This window comes from Perca flavescens, chromosome 14 (genome assembly GCF_004354835.1).
Source record: "Perca flavescens isolate YP-PL-M2 chromosome 14, PFLA_1.0, whole genome shotgun sequence".
Taxonomy (NCBI): Eukaryota; Metazoa; Chordata; class Actinopteri; order Perciformes; family Percidae; genus Perca; species Perca flavescens.
The window spans coordinates 33,533,740-33,557,478 of record NC_041344.1 but is presented as its reverse complement, the minus strand read 5'-3'; the positions used below and the strand labels follow the sequence as shown (position 1 = coordinate 33,557,478).

Sequence of the window (23,739 nt, the reverse complement as noted above, 5' to 3'; positions counted from 1 at the left end):
CCACCGTAGTGCTGGGTCCTGCTCGCTCTCCGTCGCTTGTAGAAAGAGAGACCAGAGATGTGACATTGTAGCAAACTCAAAGATTTCAAACCTCAGCGATGTAACTTCCAGAATGAACGCTTTTGTTCCCGGAATAGTCTGGTCCCAAAAAAGCTAGCTGTTAGCTAACTCTAGCATTGCTAGGGGAAGCAACTACTGTATGTCACAGCAGGTGTATTGCTCAGGACCAGAGTTATTATAGTAAACTAAAACGAAAATACGTAGTAAAAAATATTTTTAGTAAACTAAAACTAAATAAAAACTAAAACCTTAAGAAAAACTAAAACCAAACTGAAACAGCATATGGCGCTGTGCATCACATCAGACCCTAAAGTAGGACAGAAATGAAACACTAAACATCATGGCCATTCTTACACAGTTCTCCAAACATGCATTTTGTATATATATATATATATATATATATACCCCGTCTGTCGCTAGCAATGATGATGCAGTGATTAGTGACGATTCTCTCCAACCAATCAGGAGCCTGCAGGTTTTCACCTCACCTTTTGGTATCGCCTCAGCTCGCTTGGAGCCTCCAAGGAGGTGGTACTAAATAAAGTACCTGTTGGCAGGTACCAGGGACTTTTTTTCATAATGGAAAACCAAAAAAGGCGAGTAGAGTCGAGGCGAGTCGAGCAGGTACATGTGATGGGAAAACGCCATTAGTTAATGAGATATCTGATATGATAATAATGATATCTGTGTCTAAAGTTGACATCTTGGCGTGTCATTCAGTGTCCAAAATGTAAATGGTTCATCCTCTGGAGTGCGTGACAGTACATTTCATTTAAACCTGGCACTTAGATGTTGATCAGAGCCTGACCAATACTAGAGTGTTGAGGCCAATACTGAAATCTATAGTTGAGAGTTAAAATATCCATCAACATTACAGTATATATGTAGAAAGGATTGATGGAGCTTGACTAAGCATTAGAGCAAAGGTGAAGGGGGTCACTGGAAACGTTATGGATCATCTACATTATATTGCATGGCATTAGTTGAACTTTACAGGTACAGTTCACCCCAAAATCAAAAATACATATTTTTCCTGTAGTGTTATTTATCCATCTAGACTGTTTTGCGTGAGTTGCCCGGTGACATTGGCCGTAGAGACGTCTGCCTTCTCTCCGATATAATGAAACTAGTTGGCACTCGGCTTGTGGTGTTTAAAGCTCCAAAAATGACAGCGTTACTCAAGATAATCCACAGGTCTGGTTGGGAGCAGTTTCATGTATTCTACCAAAATACACCCGCTTACCATATCACCGCACAGAAGGAAGCAGTGGCCTCCTCCTCAGCTAAGCTATAACGTTAGCCAGCTCAGATGAGCTCATCTCCGTGAGCTAGCAATGTCGGATCACAAGGAAGACGTACATGAGTGCGCTTCCTTCAATGAGCACTACAGGTTAGAGATAAAATATGTATTTCAGATTTTGAGGTGAACTGTCCTTTTGAAGGTTCATTGCAGACCTTGAAAAAAAATAGAAAAATGGCCTTTCACAAAACATTCTAAGCACAAAGTCCACTCACTGGAGTGGACTCAATTTGTTTTGGAGCTTTCAACCAGTAAGTGGATCTTTTTTTTAAGTAGTTGTTGAGATATTTTGCAGTTGGCCAGTTTTTGCCAGAGGATACTGCTGTCCGCAGTCATATATAAAGGTCAACTTGAAATGTAGCCACGTACTACCAACAAAAAGGCACTTTGTCTGCAGGTGGATGGGCAGACTTTGTTCTTTAAACAATTGTGGGACAAGACAGAAAGAGACATTTTGGTTTTCAACGTGGAACCTCCGAGAGATGGAACCAGCTTACCGTGGTGAACTGTAGACGCCCCAATCCCTCATCCTCGACCCCGGGGTCTTTGGGGACCGAACAGCGACGGACGCACTAGAGATGAGCTCGGCTCCAGCTGGTTTCTGGTTAGGGGATGAGACTGGGGCCAGGGGGCTCAAGAAGGGGAGGGGCAAAGAGAGAGAAAAGCTAGCAGGGAGGTTTCTGGAAAGCAGTAACCTTTCCGATGATGAGTGCGTTTCCCATTACTGCTCTGACACCGGATCCGGGGAGATGATTTAATGGCGGCATTTTGTTTTTGCTGACTTCACCCTTTTTCTCCCCTATTAAAACCGAAAACACAATAGCTGGGACTGGGGCTGTGTGGGAAGTGTGGCCAAGCAGCTACAATCTATTACTCCCCAGCTTCTTCTCTCGTCTCTTTATCCCACTGATTCTGCCACAGTGTGGGTTTGCTCCAGTGCTTCCTGAGGTACACGCTCTTCCCTCTCCCTTCCTTAACTGGTTTCTGTCTTATCCTCTTCTAACTGCACCGTGTTGCCTCCTACCCCATATTTAATCATTACACACGAAACAGGAGCCACAAAGCCACATATCTTAATTGATTACCTCCTCATAGACTTATTTTATTGGAGTTGCAGTGGTCTAACAAGTTGTTTGTATCTCTAGTGGAATTTCCGTGGCAATGTACCAATAGAGAGACGAGAGTTTCTGGCCGGGTCAGACACTACAAGGCTTGAGTTTGTCCCACAGAGGTGAGGGCACAGACCTACTGAAATTGACTCTTCTCCAGGGTTGTAGCCAGTTCACTGGGGCCCCCTGCTGGAAATAGAAAGAAACATGCCTTCAGTCACATACAAAGCACCAGGTGAGGGCTGTAGACTTCACTGTGAATGAGTTGTGTCCAGATTAGCTAATAAAGGCAGCCACTCTGACTTGGCTTTCTCCATAGGTGCGACTTCAGCAGTCCATTCATTTCTTCCCCCTCTTGTAAAACAATGGCTCTTTTCTAATGTTGCCGTGACCAGCCGTAAATCAAAAAAGTAGGAGGCTCACAAAGTCCAATAATCCACTCCTATATCCACTCCTTTCTATGGAAAGACACCGGCGCACTTTGTCATGGATGAGAGTCAATGGCTGAGTGCTTTGTGTCATATTGATTTCTATCATGTGGCCACTCCCAAGGTAATTGCATTGCCCACTTGTGATAAATTCATTGCCTTGTTTCAGCTACTGGGCTCAGACACCAGGGCTGCTGGAGAGAAAAAAAAGTTTTTTTGCACGCCACAAACCCACCGTCAATACATAGACCCACGACTGTGGGTACAAAGCAGGTGGGAAGCAACAACCATCAATAACCCCTACAGGTTCTGTGTCTCATTATTAAGGTTCTTTAGCTCAGTGCTCAGTTTAGTGTTTTTGATTTGTGCCATTGTTTTTGCAGCCTGGTTTGGTTTTGATAAGGAAAGGTGAACATGGGAGCCGCTGGCCTTTCTTAATATCTACCCCTCAAGAGGTTCAGCCACAGAGAAGCTAATCAGAATAGGCACAATTATTATAAACAGGTGAAGTGAATTTAAAAGAAACTAAACACACCTTTGCTCAATTCAATACACTCTGGTGGTGTTGTTACACCCCTACTTATTCTGGTAGGACCAGTAGCTTATGGTTGCTAATGTTAAAAAAAAAAAACATATCCATAGACTTGTTTAAGCATTACTATCATCACATAACTGTTGGCCACAGTGACAGATGGTCACTGCCACAGTGCAAGTGTACTCCAGATATACTACGAGCAATTTCGCTTTGCAAGAGAGGGATGAGATTTTTGTTTTAGTCAGCTACAGTCACGGAGAGGGTCACAGTAGCCTAATCGAAGGAGTGGATGTAGATGTTAAAATCCAAAGTCAACACTGCTCTTTTTTGTTCAACTACAATCCCTGAGAAAGCCTGTCAACATTGCATTTGTGTTCCTCTGAAAGTCTACGTTTAGACAGAAACGATCTGAAGAGAAAACGCAAAAGTGACGTTGCGTTCTCACTTTTTATTCCGCGTTTCGACTAGCGTTATTTGATATATATATATATATATACACACAGACGAGGAGGTGGAGTTATTGCTCCAAACAATGCACACACGCAGCACACAGCACACACACACACACACACACACACTTGCACAGTGCGTTTTTACCCTTTAGACGGTAACACGACGGTGGAGTGTTTTTAAGGTTTCCACTCTGGAGGGTGGTTTCACTTTTTTGCGTTTCAAGCCCCAAAAATGCCGTCGCCGTCAAAGCGAAAGGCACATCTGATGATAAAATATTTTGTAGTTTAACCCGGGAGCGGCTCAGCTAGGTTGGCGGTTGGCACTTTACTATTGTTCTGCTAACAAGCAGCTAACATTTGCTAAGGTAAGTTACCTTTTGTCAACCTTTTTTTTATATATTGTCGGAGTGCAGTTTCAGTGCCAATTTTGACCAATGAGGTGGAGGAAGTGCACGAAACTTCAAAGCCAGGGCGAGCTGTTCTCCAAACAGTCAACACGTAGCTTAACCTGTCTGCTGACGCACTGAGCAGGTTGGAACATCATGAGAACCGCTGAAACTATCGGATATTTGCTCGTTGGCATGGCGTCCAGGTAGGAAGAGGTGTAACAGACATTACATAACTAGTTTGCTGACTTTCAACTTTGTCAAATTGTACTGCTGTTTTGCCAGACTGATCTCATGAAGTGGTGTATGTATGACACGCCAATTCATATGCCATTTTGGCGTGTTATCAAGACGCATAATCGCTTGGCGTGTTTATCAACGCCGTTCAGCCGCAATTGACCTACAATACATGTGACTTATCGCCGTAGTGAGTATTATGAAAGGACAGAAGTCCGCGGAGCGAGGTTAGTTGGGGTGACGTCCCGTGTGTGGCGTTCATCAATCGTTTTTTTTTCTTTTTAAATAAAGCCTTCCCCAATGTTCTTGTCCTAAACCCAACCGTTTATTGTTTTCCTAAGCGTGTGACGTTGGTCACCGTCATGTTTTTTTTACGTGTGTGTGACGTTGTTCTTGCGATAGCACGGCACGTTTCACGATGTGTATTTACATCTGCTGTATACAGCGTAGACATACACACCAATAGCTCAAAATGCGTACATGAATTTGGCTTTAGGAAAGTGGGGTGTATGTTTACGCAAAGTCATGATGTCACGTTGCGTTTTGCTGCGTTTAACCCTTATCTCATAATTGTCACACATGCCCATGGTGACAAGGCTGCGTCAGCGTAAGTGTTGCCTTTGCAAAAGTTGCATAAGCTTGCTTGAATTACTTCATGCTGGTTTCTTCGGTGTTATTTTCAAAACCCAATATGCTTGTGCTGATCAACTGCTGTGGATAAATAAATTAACAGATACAATTTAGAAATGAGCTTATGAACAGACTTAATGATTAAAAGTATGTTATGTGACATTATATCTTGGTCTAACTACTTCTCCGCCATGGTTCCCTTAGAATGAATTATCTCACTACAGTCCCCAAGTCCAAAGAGCTCACATTTAGCCACGTCATTTTCTATTCTATCCAACTGACTCGGTCTAATATTGTGTCATCAATGTCCTCATCAGTGTGATTTAATGTAGTTGTGGTGATACGTCACCGAATATTTCTGCAGCATCTGTGGATGAATGGAGGCACCGTGCGGAGCCTCGAGCGATTGCGCTTACTCTTTATGACACCTGGACAGCAATGTGACAGTGATGTGGATGAGATCAAATGAAGCCAGCTTAGATTTGTGGGCCATGAAGCCCCGCTTGGCAATACGGGTCCTGGGGTCACACCGGGGAGGGGGGAGGTGGATCTGAGAACTTCACACAGAGATTAAATACCAAAAGAAAGTGGACACAAATCACCAGCCGAGAGCAACATGTGTAGTAGACAAAAGCAATCAATCATGTCCCCTCCACCACCTCACCTCCAATAAGATTACATCAATCAATAACCTCTCCTATGAGTGATTGGATTTTGTCTGCTTCCAAAGTGCAGGGGGGGGGGCTGCTCAATTTTCCCAATGATTAAAGCAGGGCCAAATTGCTTTGATAACATCAAGGACCTTGCTGTGGCTGGGTGTGTAAGGGCAGTGTTGGGAGCAGGTGACTCAGACAGTGAACAACGCTGGCTAACTTAAGTAGTTCAGCCAGTAAGGGCCAAATTCACCATCTCCAAGAGCCAAATGCTGCTTTTTGATTTTTTTCAAACAATTCAAGTTGATTTATAGTATCAAAACGTAACAAGAGTTATCTCAGGACACTTTACAAATAGAGTAGGTCTAGACCACATTCTATAATTTACAAAGACCCAACAATTCCAGTAATTCCCCCAAGAGCAAGCATTTAGTGGCGAGGTAAAACTCCCTCTTGGGAAGAAACCTGGGTGATGAGAAAATCTTCCTTTTAGGGAGAAACCTGGGACAGTCCCATGAAAATCTTGACCTTTTGAATATAGTTCTTTGGGTAAAATCCTTAACAAAGGTATTGCTCAACATACTACTCAACGGTGCATTGGATCAAAAACTGTGAGGAAACCAGAGATCTCATACCCTTTTAGTCATTTGCATTAATTGGAATGTAATGTAGTCCAAGTAACCAACAGTGTGGGAGACTTGTGGTTCTGTCTGAATAGATTTCTTTAAAACCAGAGTTTTCTGGAATCACCATCTAGTGGCTATTTGCAGTACTGCATCTTCAGGGACTTAAGCATAACCTTCAGTGTCTGACCAAAGTGGTCAAGTGGTAGGTAGTGAGTTTACAGTGTGGCTCTAACCTCTTTCCTGAACAAACATACATCTTTTACAAAACGGGTATTGCCAATAAAGATAGTGTTGTAAGTTTGTATACAGGCTCCTGTCAGGTGAGACAAAATGTACACGACAGCCAGCTGGAGCGGACCACAGTTAACACACAGAGCAGTCCAGTTAGATAGTTGGTTGATTGTGTGATTGAATACCTACGTTGAGTGTTTGAATGAATGGATGACGCACCACTTTCTCAACAGAAAAAAAATACTGAATGCTTAAAGGAACAGTCAGGCATTTTTGGAAATGAATAATAAATAAAACCGTTTGGGATTTGTTTGATTATTTGTATTTTATTTCCGTTTATCCCCGCTGTCTATTGTGTTCAACACACATACAGATGAAATTGATTATTGCCAATTCACACCAGACCACACCATCAACTCCTGTCTTGTATTATTAGCATTATTATCTTGTACACAGCTAATGCTATGATAGCTTCCTTCATTTGGGCCTCTACCTCTCCCTTCCCTCAAAGGAAAAGATCATGTATTTCTGCCAGAAACTGCTGTCTGTGTTTCCAGGCCCTTGGCAGTGGACTGGAGTCGTGTTGGTCAACTCTCGGTAAAGATTAAAACCCACTCTACCACAAATACAGAAAACCCTGCGTCGGCATCATTTAGCAGTGCTTTAATTCACAGATCTTCCCCGCCATACACAACAAACATTAAACAAGGGTTCATTATGGTAAAGGAATTAGGGAAGCATGTGTGCAGTCGTCACAGTCTTGTCAAATAAAAAGAGCGCTCCCGTGAGTTTGGAAGGTCTTTAAGACTCTCCAGCAGCGAAACTGAAGAGATAGGTCCTTCCTTTACGCCTTAGTTGGAGATTCATGTGAAATCAATTGGCAGTTTGTGTGCGACAATAGGAGTGTGCTCATTAGTGGAGCACGCACACTTTGGTCATTTGTCTTCTATTCACTAGGTGGCCGGAGGGCACTTACAATTCCCATCGTTTCCCAGGCAGATATGCCTGCTCAGCCCATCCAAGATTCTTTACTGTGTGTGTGTGTGTGTGTGTGTGTGTGTGTGTGTGTGTGTGTGTGTGTGTGAGAGAGATCCACCTGCCTCGGCATGTTTGTGCTAATGTGCAGCAGCTGTTAGCGTATGCCCCTACAACTCATAAGATGCCAATTATCTATGCCAATTAAATTTCTACTCTGATTTTAGTAAATCTACCACACTTAATATGTAAACACTACAAGTATATTATTAGACCTATTGACAGCTTTTCTTAGCCGAGTGCCAGAGGGCTACTTTCCATAACTTTATGCTTATTAGAGTTTAGCTGGGCTCAGTCTAAATCAAGGTCCCCACTGTGTTCTGTTGGTTGCTTACAGGATAATTCTGGTTTATTGCAACTTGGATCTTATTTTTGTGCTTTTGGCCATCATTCCTATTGATATGTTACCAAGTTAATTGCTGACATCAGGGATCAACTCAGAATGTAGTTGTAGATGTCCAGTGGTCCAGTGTGAGAAATATACGTGCAAGGACAGATGACCAAATGCCCCAAGAAATCTCTGCTTCTATCTGAGGGTTATAATTTGCATTCTACAATCTGAGTTGTTGAAAGCAGAGGGTATTACCAGCTGACATGAGCCTGTTAAACACAACCAGTCTAGATCAGTGGTTTCAAAGTGGGGCCCAGGGAACCTCAGGGGTCCTTGATGGGGTTCCAGGGTGTTCCAGTGGGTCCCGGGACCAATGGAGAATCATTTATTTTCGTTATAATTTCATCGATAAGTAACACAATGACAGAATGTATGACAATTTTGCTCATGGGTTTCATACACCTTCTGTAATAAAACCTCTAAAAGCAAAAATCCTATCAGATGGGGACCCTGGGACAAAATCTTATCAAATGGGGGTCTGTAGTCTAATTTGGGTCATTTTAGGGTTCCTTGACGTGAAAAAGTGTGGGAACCACTGGTCTAGGTGGCTGATGTTACTCCTATGTTCCTGTTAAAGGGGTCCTCAGGAGTTTAATGGTAAACTAGTCTCGCTTTGCCAGACCCTCTTTCACAGAGCTGTGGAGGAGGGTCTGGCTAGTCCACACAGCATTCCGGGATGGGAGAAAAACCTCCTCTGGTTTATTGGCATTTCTTTAAACCAATCACTGGGGCTTTCACACCTACCTTGTTTGGTCCGGACTTTCGGACTTTTCAGTTTGATCCGAACCAAAATTACAGGTGTGAAACTTCCCTCGGACAGCCAAAATTTGGTCTGACCAAAAGAGGAAGTCTCGGTCCGGATCAAACTGAACTGAACCATAGTCTGGTTCGTTTATAGTGTGAAAGCATTTTTTGGATGATTCTGACTTTTGGACCAAAGGAAGATCTGGCAGGCTTTCGGCGTGTTATAAGACCAGGGAAGCTCCTTTAAGGAACAGCAGATTTCTCCCTTTTGCAGGAGAAAAAGACTCCTGAATTCAAATTGGTTGCTGTCAGACAAGCCACTTATCAGTATCTTCAGAAAATAGCTACAGCTGTATCCACAGAATGCATTTGAAACCTCTTTTGATGGTTGTCGGTGTTATAAAACATATTGATATGACATTATAAAAGTCATGGAAGATCATTAGGAAATTTGAATGACCAGAAATACGCTGTTGGTTTGCTTACAGATACTTTCCTTATAGATACAAAGTGAACAATAGAATGCCAAATGACCCTGAACAAGCTGTCGACAGCTTCATGTTCTCAGCCCAGGCAGAGCCTGAGGCACAGTTACCATTTACTATATTGTACATGTCTGTAGAGCCATCAGATCTGATAGCGTCAAACCGCCTAATTCCTTTCAGCACACGCGTCCAACACAGAGCCGGCTTCATTGTTGAGGACTAGTAATTGATATCCAAACATTGGCTGCCATAAATCATGCACAGACAGCTTCTTGGACAGAGTGTGTAATGGGATTTTATGATATTCATCCTGAAACTGCAGCATGAAAAGACCGAAGATCCTAACAAAATGAAAGAGAATCCATGTGGAGGAGCAGTGATCGCCCGCTGAGTCAATAAATCCTCATCTTATTGGCTGAGGCGAGGAGAGTGGATCAGCAGCTCCCTGAATGCCTCAACTTCACACGTCTCTTTAGATACAAAAATGAAAATAGAATGTATCCAATATCCAAGCATAGGCAGTCAGGACCTACCCCATCTGACGGTTTTATATAGACCTTAGTGGTCCCCTAATACTGTATCTGAAGTCTCTTTTATATAGACCTTAGTGGTCCCCTAATACAGTATCTGAAGTCTCTTTTATATAGGCCTTAGTGGTCCCCTAATACTGTATCTGAAGTCTCTTTTATAAAGACCTTAGTGGTCCCCTAATACAGTATCTGAAGTCTCTTTTATATAGACCTTAGTGGTCCCCTGATACTGTACCTGAAGTCTCTTTTATATAGACCTTAGTGGTCCCCTAATACTGTATCTCAAGTCTCTTTTATATAGACCTTAGTGGTCCCCTAATACTGTATCTGAAGTCTCTTTTATATAGACCTTAGTGGTCCCCTAATACTGTATCTGAAGTCTCTTTTATATAGACCTTAGTGGTCCCCTAATACTGTATCTGAAGTCTCTTTTATATAGACCTTAGTGGTCCCCTAATACTGTGTCTAAAGTCTCTTTTATATAGGCCTTAGTGGTCCCCTAATACTGTATCTGAAGTCTCTTTTATATAGACCTTAGTGGTCCCCTAATACTGTATCTGAAGTCTCTTTTATATAGACCTTAGTGGTCCCCTAATACTGTTTCTAAAGTCTCTTTTATATAGGCCTTAGTGGTCCCCTAATACTGTATCTGAAGTCTCTTTTATATAGACCTTAGTGGTCCCCTAATACTGTATCTGAAGTCTCTTTTATATAGACCTTAGTGGTCCCTAATACTGTGTCTGAAGTCTCTTTTATATAGACCTTAGTGGTCCCCTAATACTGTATCTGAAGTCTCTTTTATATAGGCCTTAGTGGTCCCCTAATACTGTATCTGAAGTCTCTTTTATATAGACCTTAGTGGTCCCCTAATACTGTATCTGAAGTCTCTTTTATATAGACCTTAGTGGTCCCCTGATACTGTATCTGAAGTCTCTTTTATATAGACCTTAGTGGTCCCCTAATACAGTATCTAAGTCTGAAGTGGTCCCCTTATATAGACCTTAGTGGTCCCCTAATACTGTATCTGAAGTCTCTTTTATATAGGCCTTAGTGGTCCCCATAATACTGTATCTGAAGTCTCTTTTATATAGACCTTAGTGGTCCCCTAATACTGTATCTGAAGTCTCTTTTATATAGACCTTAGTGGTCCCCTAATACTGTATCTGAAGTCTCTTTTATATAGGCCTTAGTGGTCCCCTAATACTGTATCTGAAGTCTCTTTTATATAGACCTTAGTGGTCCCCTAATACTGTATCTGAAGTCTCTTTTATATATAGACCTTAGTGGTCCCCTAATACTGTATCTGAAGTCTCTTTTATATAGACCTTAGTGGTCCCCTAATACTGTATCTGAAGTCTCTTTATATAGACCTTAGTGGTCCCCTACTGTGTCTGAAGTCTCTTTTTTATATAGACCTTAGTGGTCCCCTAATACTGTATCTGAAGTCTCTTTTATATAGGCCTTAGTGGTCCCCTAATACTGTATCTGAAGTCTCTTTTATATAGACCTTAGTGGTCCCCTAATACTGTATCTGAAGTCTCTTTTATATAGACCTTAGTGGTCCCCTAATACTGTATCTGAAGTCTCTTTTATATAGACCTTAGTGGTCCCCTAATACTGTATCTGAAGTCTCTTTTATATAGACCTTAGTGGTCTCCTAATACTGTATCTGAAGTCTCTTTTATATAGACCTTATCCATCCATCCATCCATCCATCTTCGTCCGCTTATCCGGTGTCGGGTCGCGGGGGGAGCAGCTCCAGCAGGGGACCCCAAACTTCCCTTTCCCGAGCAACATTAACCAGCTCCGACTGGGGGATCCCGAGGCGTTCCCAGGCCAGGTTGGAGATATAATCCCTCCACCTAGTCCTGGGTCTTCCCCGAGGCTTCCTCCCAGCTGGACGTGCCTGGAACACCTCCCTAGGGAGGCGCCCAGGGGGCATCCTTACCAGATGCCCGAACCACCTCAACTGGCTCCTTTTCGACGCAAGGAGCAGCGGCTCTCTCCGAGCTCCTCACGGATGACTGAGCTTCTCACCCTATCTCTAAGGGAGACGCCAGCCACCCTCCTGAGGAAACCCATTTCGCCGCTTGTACCCTGGATCTCGTTCTTTCGGTCATGACCCAGCCTTCATGACCATAGGTGAGGGTAGGAACGAAAACTGACCGGTAGATCGAGAGCTTTGCCTTCTGGCTCAGCTCTCTTTTCGTCCACAACGGTGCGATAGATTGAATGCAATACCGCACCCGCTGCGCCGATTCTCCGACCAATCTCCCGCCCATTGTCCCCTCACTCGCGAACAAAACCCCAAGGTACTTGAACTCCTTCACTTGGGGTAAGGACTCATTCCCTACCTGGAGAAGGCATTCCATCGGTTTCCTGCTGAGAACCATGGCCTCCGATTTAGAGGTGCTGATCCTCATCCCAACCGCTTCACACTCGGTTGCGAACCCGATCCAGTGAGTGCTGAAGGTCGCAGGCCGATGATGCCATCAGGACCACATCATCTGCAAAGAGCAGCGATGAGATCCCCAGCCCACCAAACTGCAACCCCTCCCCACCCCGACTACGCCTCGATATCCTGTCCATAAATATTACAAACAGGATTGGTGACAAAGCGCAGCCCTGGCGGAGGCCAACCCTCACCTGAAACGAGTCCGACTTACTACCGAGAACCCGGACACAGCTCTCACTTTGGTCATACAGAGATTGGATGGCCCTGAGTAGAGACCCCCTCACCCCATACTCCCGCAGCACCTCCCACAGTATCTCCCGGGGACCCGGTCATACGCCTTCTCCAAATCCACAAAACACATGTAGACCGGTTGGGCATACTCCCAGGCTCCCTCCAGGATCCTTGCGAGAGGAAGAGCTGGTCCGTTGTTCCACGACCAGGACGGAATCCGCATTGTTCCTCCTCAACCCGAGGTTCAACTATCGGCCGAACCCTCCTTTCCAGCACCTTGGAGTAGACTTTACCAGGGAGGCTGAGAAGTGTGATACCCCTATAATTGGCACACACCCTCTGGTCCCCCTTTTTTAAAAAGAGGAACCACCACCCCAGTCTGCCACTCCTTTGGCACCGTCCCAGACTTCCACGCAATGTTGAAGAGGCGTGTCAACCAGGACAACCCCTCCACACCCAGAGCCTTGAGCATTTCTGGACGGATCTCATCAATCCCGGGGCTTTGCCACTGTGTAGTTGTTTGACTACATCAGTGACTTCCGCCTGGGAAATCGACGACAATCCCCGTTATCCTCCAGCTCTGCCTCTAACATAGAGGGGCGTATTAGTCGGATTCAGGAGTTCCTCAAAGTGCTCCCTCCACCGCCCTATTACCTCCTCAGTGGAGGTCAACAGTGTCCCATCCTTACTGTACACAGCTTGGATGGTTCCCCGCCCCTCCTGAGGTGGCGAACAGTTTTCCAGAAACACTTTGGTGCCGACCGAAAAGTCCTTCTCCATGTCTTCTCCAAACTTCTCCCACACCCGCTGCTTTGCCTCTTTCACGGCAGAGGCTGCAGCCCTTCGGGCCCTTCGGTACCCCTGCAACTGCCTCCGGAGTCCTCCGAGATAACATATCCCGGAAGGACTCCTTCTTCAGTCGGACGGCTTCCCTGACCACTGGTGTCCACCACGGTGTTCGTGGGTTACCGCCCCTGAGGCACCTAAGATCCTAAGACCACAGCTCCTCGCCGCAGCTTCAGCAATGGAAACTTTGAACATTGTCCACTCGGGTTCAATGCCCCCAGCCTCCACAGGGATGCACGAAAAGCTCCGCCGGAGGTGTGAGTTGAAAGTCTGTCGGACAGGGCCTCCTCCAGACGTTCCCAATTTACCCGCACTACACGCTTGGGCTTACCAGGTCTGTCCAGAGTCTTCCCCACCCCCTGACCCAACTCACCACCAGATGGTGATCGGTTGACAGCTCTGCCCCTCTCTTCACCCGAGTGTCCAAAACATACGGCCTCAGATCAGATGAAACGATTATGAAATCGATCATTGACCTTCGCCTAGGGTGCTCTGGTACCAGGTACACTTATGAGCATCCCTATGTTCGAACATAGTGTTCAAGTATAGACAATCCATGACTAGCACAGAAGTCCAACAACAAACAACCACTCTGGTTTAGATCAGGGAGGCCGTTCCTCCCAATCACGCCTCCAGGTGTCTCCATCATTGCCCACGTGTGCGTTGAAGTCCCCCAGCAGAACAATGGAGTCCCCACTGGAGCCCCATGCAGGACTCCAGTCAAGGTCTCCAAGAAGGCCGAATACTCCGAACTCCTGTTTGGTGCATATGCACAAACAACAGTCAGAGTTTTCCCCCCACAACCCGCAGGCGTGGGAGGCGACCCTCTCGTCCACACGGGTAAACTCCAACACAGCGGCGCCAGCCGGGGCTTGTGAGTATCCCCACACCCGCCCGGCGCCTCACACCCTGGGCAACTCCGGAGAAGAAAAGAGTCCAACCCCTATCCAGGAGTATGGTTCCAGAACCGAGACTGTGCGTAGAGGTAAGCCCCACCAGATCTAACCGGTAGCGCCCACCTCCCGCACCAGTTCCGCTCCTTCCCCACAGAGAGGTGACGTTCCACGTCCCCAGAGCCAGCGTCTGCCGCCCGGGTCTGGTCCGTCGAGGCCCCTGACCTTCACTGCCACCCATGTGACAGTATATAGACCTTAGTGGTCCCCTAATACTGTATCTGAAGTCTCTTTTATATAGACCTTAGTGGTCCCCTAATACTGTATCTGAAGTCTCTTTCCCAAAATTCAGCCTTGGTGCAGAATTACAGCCACTAGAGCCAGTCCCACAATGAGCTTTCCTTAGGATGTACCATTTCTGTGTCTGTAGCTATTGAGGAGGAGAGAGGGGGGGCAAGGTGGAGGGTGGGGGTGTGGCCTTGACCAACTGCCACTTTGCTCATTTGAAAGCCATGATGTCTCTCTCTCTCTCATGGGGGGGCCAAATTCTCTGGGCGGGCAAAGCAAAGAAAGGGGAGGTAACCTTGCTCCTTATGACCTCATAAGGAGAAGATTCCTGATTGGTCCATCTGAGCTTTCATTTTCTCAAAGGCAGAGCAGGATACCCAGGGCTCGGTTTACACCTATCACCATTTCTAGCCACTGGGGGACCGTAGGCAGGCTGGGGGAACGCATATTAATGTTTAAAAACCTCATAAAGTGAAGATGGGACCTTTAACCTGAGAGGTACTTCTTTCAGCCATGTGTAGAGCCTGCAGGTATTCCCTTCAGAATGCCACACAACAAAACCTTTTAAAAACAGTCTTCAAAAGAGAGCAATATACCGGCTTCAGTTCCCTGTTGTAATAGCATACACTTAAACTGATATAGATTTGTTTAGATGTCTAAAACCCATTTAGCTGCTGCCCCCCCGTCCACAGAACTGCTTATTTTCCCTGTCGGTACTCCTGTCTGCTTCTCCAAACTTCCGCCATCTTCTGTAGCTAACACACTGACTATGGAGAAGTAGCTCATACAACCCCACTTCAAAAGATCCAAAATTATCCGTTTAATACATCTATGATCTGACAACTACAATGTCAGTAATGGTATTGGTAATGTATACTCTGTCCGTAAAGTGTCTTGAGATAACTCTTGTTATGATTTGATACTATAAATACAATTTAATTGAATATTCACAGTATAAGTGAAAGCTTTGACCTGCTGGTGGCACTAGAGGAAAGGTCAGGCCATCACCAAATCTACTGGTCACCATAGCTGTGTGTACAAGAGTTCATGGCACTTCATCCAATAGTTGCTGATATATTTCGGTCTGTGCTAAAGAACTGAAATATACCTCATATTTTACCTCAGATAGCTGCTCATTTCTGCCTCCTGTCACTGCCTTTTTGAGCAGGAAACAGGCCTATTTTGCCCGCCACTTATAATCACTACACCATGAGCACCTACATTCATTAGAAAGTGGCTGTACTGAGTAATACATAACAAGTTGGATATAAATCTATCCTGCAGGAACTCAAACAACTCCACTGCCCGTACAGACTGATTTATTTCGTCGCTAACCTCCAGTAGTCCTAGTCATTTTCTGTGCAGTTTAAAGGCTGCAGTTAAAGTTAAACATTTTAACAATAACATTCTCTGTCCCAGTTTTCACATGTCCCTGTTCACACTCCGGTCACAATATATTTCTGTTGATGAAAATATGCATATATACTAATATGAGGGAAGTCAATACTGCACGTCAATACCAAGGCAAATTCCACGTGTTTGAGGACCACAATGGAAATAAGTCCTGGACTTTATTGTGTTTTTATCCTCTATTGTATTTGATGTCTTTTTTTTCATGTGTAAGGCATTCTTGATACAATTAAATAAATCAAATCAAAAAATCACATAAGTGTACTTATTGTGGCAAAAAAACTTTTTCTGTTTCTGATTCTCTAGACACACAATAAAATACTTGAAATGCATTGGTGTATCTGTGACTAGAGCACAAAGAGAGCAGACTTTTCTTTTAATCGTGTTTGAGGCTGAATGCCCTTCAACAAGCTCCCCCTGCCTGGTAAACACACACACACACACACACACACACACACACACACACACACACACACACACACACACACTACAATTAGTACCAATTATGTCCTAATCAATGAAGGAGATTCACATTCACCAATGAAAATCTGATAACAGCTTAACAGCCAGTGAGGTCAACCTGAACCTGCTCTATTCGTCTCCATTACAGGGGAAAGAAGGACAGCATGAGGGTTTAGAATACAGGGAGAGAAAACCAACAAGACAATAATGGCAGGTGTATCTGCAGGAATCAGAGTGACTTTTTAAAACCTGAGTAATCTTCAATTTCTAATCTGTGGAACTACTAATGGGCAGTGTAGCAAGAACACATGTATGGATGAAATATCAATCTAAAGTCCCATTTGGAAAGGATTAGTCTATATCCACGACCTTCCACTTCCACAAGACAAAACCAAAAGAGAATAGCAGTACCTACGTGCAGCTGACATTACAACAGCACATTTGATGAGCTTTCATGGGGTCTTGCTCTTCTGATGGCTTTTATTAGGCCTACATGTTGGTGTTCACTTGTTTCCTTCTATCACATTACCTAAGGACCTTTTTTGCTTACTCCATTTTCACACAAAAGTCAAATTTCACACTAGGGCTGCATGATATGAGGGAAATATACGATAACATTGTTGAATACCGCAATAACAATATAACTTGCGATAAATTAACAGATATTAAAGTGTTCTCAGTTCAGCTGCTTACAGTCTTCGCTAAAATCAACACATTGCTTGTTGAACTTATATATTTTCTTTCAACTAACACAAAAAATTTCGGAGTGTCCTTTGCGTTATGTCGCAGCCTGTCACGATGAGTTTATTGTGATGACGATAAAAAAACGATATTGTCACTACGGTCCAGGATTGCTGCTGTTAAAATGAACATAGTTCCTCGTGTGAATTTCTTAAGTACAATGATCCCCTCACCCCCACCTAAAAATTTCTGGAAGAAACTTGATACCTTAATTCGGCAGTATATTTGGAAAAATAAACAGCCTAGGCTAAAATATTCAACTCTGCAATGTACCACAAACATGGGAGGCTTGGCCCTCCCCGACCTTAAAGGTCCAATATGTAATATTTCCATCCATCCATCCATCTTCGTCCGCTTATCCGGTGTCGGGTCGCGGGGGGAGCAGCTCCAGCAGGGGACCCCAAACTTCCCTTTCCCGAGCAACATTAACCAGCTCCGACTGGGGGATCCCGAGGCGTTCCCAGGCCAGGTTGGAGATATAATCCCTCCACCTAGTCCTGGGTCTTCCCCGAGGCCTCCTCCCAGCTGGACGTGCCTGGAACACCTCCCTAGGGAGGCGCCCAGGGGGCATCCTTACCAGATGCCCGAACCACCTCAACTGGCTCCTTTCGACGCAAAGGAGCAGCGGCTCTACTCCGAGCTCCTCACGGATGACTGAGCTTCTCACCCTATCTCTAAGGGAGACACCAGCCACCCTCCTGAGGAAACCCATTTCAGCCGCTTGTACCCTGGATCTCGTTCTTTCGGTCATGACCCAGCCTTCATGACCATAGGTGAGGGTAGGAACGAAAACTGACCGGTAGATCGAGAGCTTTGCCTTCTGGCTAAGCTCTCTTTTTTCGTCCACAACGGTGCGATAGATTGAATGCAATACCGCACCCGCTGCGCCGATTCTCCGACCAATGTCCCGCTCCATTGTCCCCTCACTCGCGAACACAACCCCAAGGTACTTGAACTCCTACACTTGGGGTAAGGACTCATTCCCTACCTGGAGAAGGCATTCCATCGGTTTCCTGCTGAGAACCATGGCCTCAGATTTAGAGGTGCTGATCCTCATCCCAACCGCTTCACACTCGGTTGCGAACCGATCCAGTGAGTGCTGAAGGTCGCAGGCCGATGATGCCATCAGGACCACATCATCTGCAAAGAGCAGCGATGAGATCCCCAGCCCACCAAACTGCAACCCCTCCCCACCCCGACTACGCCTCGATATCCTGTCCATAAATACTACAAACAGGATTGGTGACAAAGCGCAGCCCTGGCGGAGGCCAACCCTCACCTGAAACGAGTCCGACTTACTACCGAGAACCCGGACACAGCTCTCGCTTTGGTTGTACAGAGATTGGATGGCCCTGAGAAGAGACCCCCTCACCCCATACTCCCGCAGCACCTCCCACAGTATCTCCCGGGGGACCCGGTCATACGCCTTCTCCAAATCCACAAAACACATGTAGACCGGTTGGGCATACTCCCAATATGTAATATTTGTACTGTAATAAATCCAAAAATGACACCAGTGCCTCATCAGATATTTAGGAAACATGTTAAACTGAAATACTATCTTTTCTGACAACAATGCTAATGTCAGTATTTTTTCTTTTTGAAATTTACATTCCGTGACGGAATTTATGTTTATGTATTAATCTGTGTGTTGTTATCAACGGCCCAGTTTGACAGGCAGGCCGGGTTGCCAGATATACCTGTAAAAACGTAAACCCAGCGCGCTACAGCTGTAACGGTAGTACAGCCATGAAAGCAGCAAACAAACCAACAGGATCAACGGAGATAGATTCTACATGACATAAAAAAAAGAAAACGGCATGTTTCTAACAGTTGCGTGACCAGAGACGTAACAACCCCCTGGTAAATATTGGAGATGTATTTGAAAGATGGAGACAGCTTGGATCCCAAAAGGACGCATTTGGCTTATTTTCTCCTGAACAGGTAAACATTAGCTTCAGGCTAATTTATCACAGCTACTAGGGATGGGCATTTTTTGTCATTTCAACATTTGTGTACTCACATTGAATTATATAGCTAGAGTACCCGAGTTGGTTACTCGCAAAAACAATTGAGACATAGCCAGTAAAGTGATCCCGACTGGTCCTGGCTAACACCGCCATGCTAACCCTGCTAACATTACCGGAGGAAGCAGCCCATGGCTGTTTACAACATGTAGTTTAGCGGCTGGAGCCGACAACGGTGAGTTATTTTAAGCCACGAGAGGGGGGCTGTAAATCGGAAAGAGAGGACTGTGAGTTTGCAGTGTGTTTAGCGATTGTTGCCGTAATTCTAAGCCAATGAAGTGTGTTCCATCGGCAAGGTAGTGGTATTTTTAGCGTTTCATATTGTAATTCTAAGCCGAGGAAGTGTGCCTGACTGGCGTGTGGAGAGGACAGTGAGGTTGTTGTGTTTTTAGTGGTTCATACTGTAATTTTAAGCCGAAAAAGTGTGTCTGTCAGTTGGTTACAGAGCTCCGCGTGAGCATGGGCTTTTATGACTGTCAATATAGCCAGCATCTACCGTTAGCTACTCCGCTGGGCTGTGGAGTAACGCCTGGCTATGTGAGACTAGCATCTACCGTTAGCTACTCTACTGTGCTGTGGAGTAATGTCTGGCTATGTGAGAAAAGCGTCTAGCAACATTGTTGTGAATGCTGCGGTCTCAGCCTGGCAACCTCCGTGAACGTAGTGCAGTAACTATTTTAACCGCTAGCTGCCAGTATTACATACAATATTACATATTGCACCTTTAAAGGTCCTATGACATGGTGCTCTTTGGATGCTTTTATATAGACCTTAGTGGTCCCCTAATACTGTAGCTGAAGTCTCTTTTATATAGACCTTAGTGGTCCCCTAATACTGTATCTGAAGTCTCTTTTATATAGACCTTAGTGGTCCCCTAATACTGTATCTGAAGTCTCTTTTATATAGACCTTAGTGGTCCCCTAATACTGTATCTGAAGTCTCTTTTATATAGACCTTAGTGGTCCCCTAATACTGTATCTGAAGTTTCTTTCCCAAAATTCAGCCTTGGTGCAGAATTACAGCCACTAGAGCCAGTCCCACAATGAGCTTTCCTCAGGATGTGCCATTTCTGTGTCTGTAGCTATTGAGGAGGAGAGAGGGGGGGCAAGGTGGAGGGTGGGGGTGTGGCCTTGATGTCTCTCTCATGGGTGGGCCAAATTCTCTGTGCGGGCAAAGCAGAGAAAGGGGAAATAACCTTGCTCCTTATGACATCATAAGGAGAATTATGAGCCCATCTGAGCTTTCATTTTCTCAAAGGCAGAACAGGATACCCAGGGCTCGGTTTACATCTATCGCCATTTCTAGCCACTGGGGGACCATAGGCAGGCTGGGGGAACGCATATTATGTGAAATTTTCATGCCATGGGACCTTTAAAGTGTACCGCAGAGCCTTTCAGAGTGGCCCTCAGAGTGTAGATGGACCCCTCATCTACAGTTCCATGGAGAGAAATAGAGCAAAACCTCACTGGAAGTCCTTGACTGTGTGTCCAAAAAATGTATGCTAGCCTATGGCCCTGTTATCACCAACACACTGACCAACTTTAAACAGGGGGAGGAGCAACTATGCTACACCAATAAGTGGCATTTGAATACCCCAATATGGTTCAATACACACCTAATGTCTGGTAACAAACCTTTTGTTTGTAACCAGTGGAGTGAAAGAGGTATTTATACTTTAGAGCAGTTATTCAATGAGGAAGGTATGTTGAGTTTTGAAGACCTGAGAGCTAGTTTTGAGGTCCCCAGAACATCCTTCTACTTTTATCTGCGCTTAAGGTCAGCCCTAAAATGTTATGGAGTGCCATGGGGAAACAGTCTTGAGGCGCACCCAGTCATTAAATGGTTTGCTGATTTTCCTGTGAGAGGATTAGTGTCCAAGATATGTTCTAAACTGATGCAAGTATCCATAGGAGAACTCCCAATAGTAAAGAAATGGGAACGAGTGCTGAACCCTGAGGGGAACGCAATTAATTGGACAACAGTTTGTGACAACATTTTCCACTGTTCCAAGAACCCAAAACACCAGTATATCCACATCAACATATGCCATAGGACATATTGGACTCCTCAGAAGAGATATGACTCCAAAGCCATTCCCACTCCCTATTGTACGTTCTGTTAACCTGAACAAACTGGAACTTTCCTACATATGGTCTGGTAGTGTGAACAGGTGCATGAGTTTTGGAATAAAACAACATCAATAATATCTGATGTGATAGGATGTTGAATTCCTACTGACCCAATTGTTTTGTTACTTAATGACGACTCTAAATTACACCTGCTTGAGAGACAGAGAAAGATTGGGCTAGCCGGCTCAACTGCAACCAAGAAAATGATAGCTCAGCGCTGGTGGGTGAGGGTCTTTATTCTTTGTTCTGTGTGCCATCTGACGTTATCTGTCGCATATTGTTGAGATTGTTTTGTTTGTCTGAAGGTGCTAATAAAAAATAAATTATCACAAAAAAACCAATGCTGTGCAGCCCTATTTCACGCTATGCTGATAAAGAAAAGAAGTAGAAGGACAAGCAGCTCTTCCCTCAGAATATAAAGCTCCACTTTAAAATAAAGCACAGTTAATGTTAAAATCCGATATATATGATATATAAATCCAGTCAAAAAGGGGCGTAGGAGTGGACTTGCAATGCAAAAATAAAATCCTGCCGTGACACGGTGGAAAAAAAAGCACTTCTCACATTAATAACATAAATTTACAGTTGATATTATCCACCTTGCATTGCAAGTCCACTCCTAAGCCACTTTTTGACTGGATTTATATATCATATATATTGGATTTTAACATTACCTGTGCTTTATAGAATAATTGGATGGATTGCCATGAAATTTGGTTCAGACATTCACATTCCTCTCAGGGTGAATTGTAATTACTTTGATGATCCTCTGACATCCTCATCTAGCGCCATCCTCAGGCCAATATTGGGTGCAGTGACTGTAGGAATTTAGTACCATCATACCTGCACAGAGACCAAAACCTGTGCTCACTGAATTATGAGCAGATGAGAGATAGCTCCAGGCCACAACGCCCGCTAACAGACATTTTGACTTGTCATAGTAGGAAAAGAACAGCTGAAATTGATAACCTTAACAATGGCTCAGTTCCATCAAGTGTCCCAGTAAGATATTTCAGTGAGTCCGCATGCCCAATACCAGGACCTCTCCTAAGTGGAATGCAGCCATCAGTAATGGTTTTGAATACAGCTGTGCTTTTCCTACTATGACATGTCAACATGTCTGCTGTGAAAAAGGTCTATCAGTGTGCCATATCTGCCTTAAGCCTGCCATCATCTACGGAGCCCGCTCAGGCATTGTTATTGTTCCCTTTGCGCCGCATTCTGTGAGTACTAGCCAATCAGAGGCAGAGTAGGGCAGGTTGGCTGAAAAGTAAAAAAATAAAACAGCTGTGCTCCTTTGATTTTATTTTCCAAAAAACCTCTCTTACACACATATTGCTAGTGTGCCATTGGTTGAGCTACCTGTGCATAAGGTTGCAGACCCCTGTTCTGAATCAACGCATTGGCCATGGTCATCTTCTGCGGGCATATTTTCTTTCACGTTTCTACGTGTGTCCTCTTTGTTGTCTGAGCTTTGTTACTTCACCTGAGGACACAGAGTCAGTGCAGCTTTAGAAGACATTATCTGACACTAACAGGGCCTGTATTTATCTGGCCGCTCATATGAACCATTGGACAGTCAATTGCTGTGTAAGGTCAAGGGAGTGGAGTGATTAGCGGGGCTTTGGAATGCATTAACAAAGTCTCATGACTGACAACTAGCTGCCCTGTCATCATCCATCATAGCCCCTGAGCTGGCCTCATCATTGTAGGAAGACAGGGGGGCTTTATTTATGTGAGGGGTAACACGTGCCCTTCCTGTCTGTGCCTCAGGTGTGACGAGTGCCGCCTCTGCTATCACTTCGGGTGTCTGGACCCCCCGCTGAAGAAATCCCCCAAGCAGACGGGATACGGCTGGATCTGCCAGGAGTGTGATACATCCTCCTCCAAGGTGAGTGTGTACTATGTGTGCATGTCTCAGAAAGCAACGGGGGGGGAGGGTGTTCAGTTGGGGTAGGGCTTACATGCTTTGACATCACATCATGAGAGTATTTTGCTAAGATATGTGGTACTGGTTTTTCTTTTTGTGTTATTATTATTATTTATTACCAAAAAAAATTAAAATAGCGTTTTACATTCTGCAGTGATAGCCCCCCTTTGCTGGCGGGGTCTTTCTGATACCAACTGACAATATTGGTATTGTCATTTGATTGGTGCAATATTTATGTGGATGGGCACTAACAGTTTGTTATTCCCAGATGGTCATCCACATTCCCAGCCTTGTTGTAATATAAATTGCCTAAATTATCTACTTAGCTATAGCTACAGACACAAAGAGTGTATAGCTCCTTTTATATTAGCTGAACTAACATTAAATATAGTGCGTTAGTCAAACAGTACCAATTGAGGGGGATACAATTTAAAGGAAGGATACTTTCATTTTCCATTCAAACTAAGAAAACTCCAAAATTTCACTGTGGGACCA

At 44.6% G+C, this 23,739-nt stretch overlaps 1 protein-coding gene across 3 annotated transcripts in view; it reads left to right on the top strand.

Moving 5' to 3' along the window:
* Window positions 1–23,739, top strand: part of phf14 (PHD finger protein 14) — a 131,662-nt gene that overhangs the window by 79,136 nt on the left and 28,787 nt on the right. For all 3 annotated transcript variants that reach the window (XM_028596594.1, XM_028596592.1, XM_028596593.1), the window contains exon 17: window positions 23,088–23,205. In XM_028596594.1, the coding sequence (XP_028452395.1) occupies window positions 23,088–23,205 (118 nt within the window). The remainder of the gene's footprint in view (window positions 1–23,087; window positions 23,206–23,739) is intronic.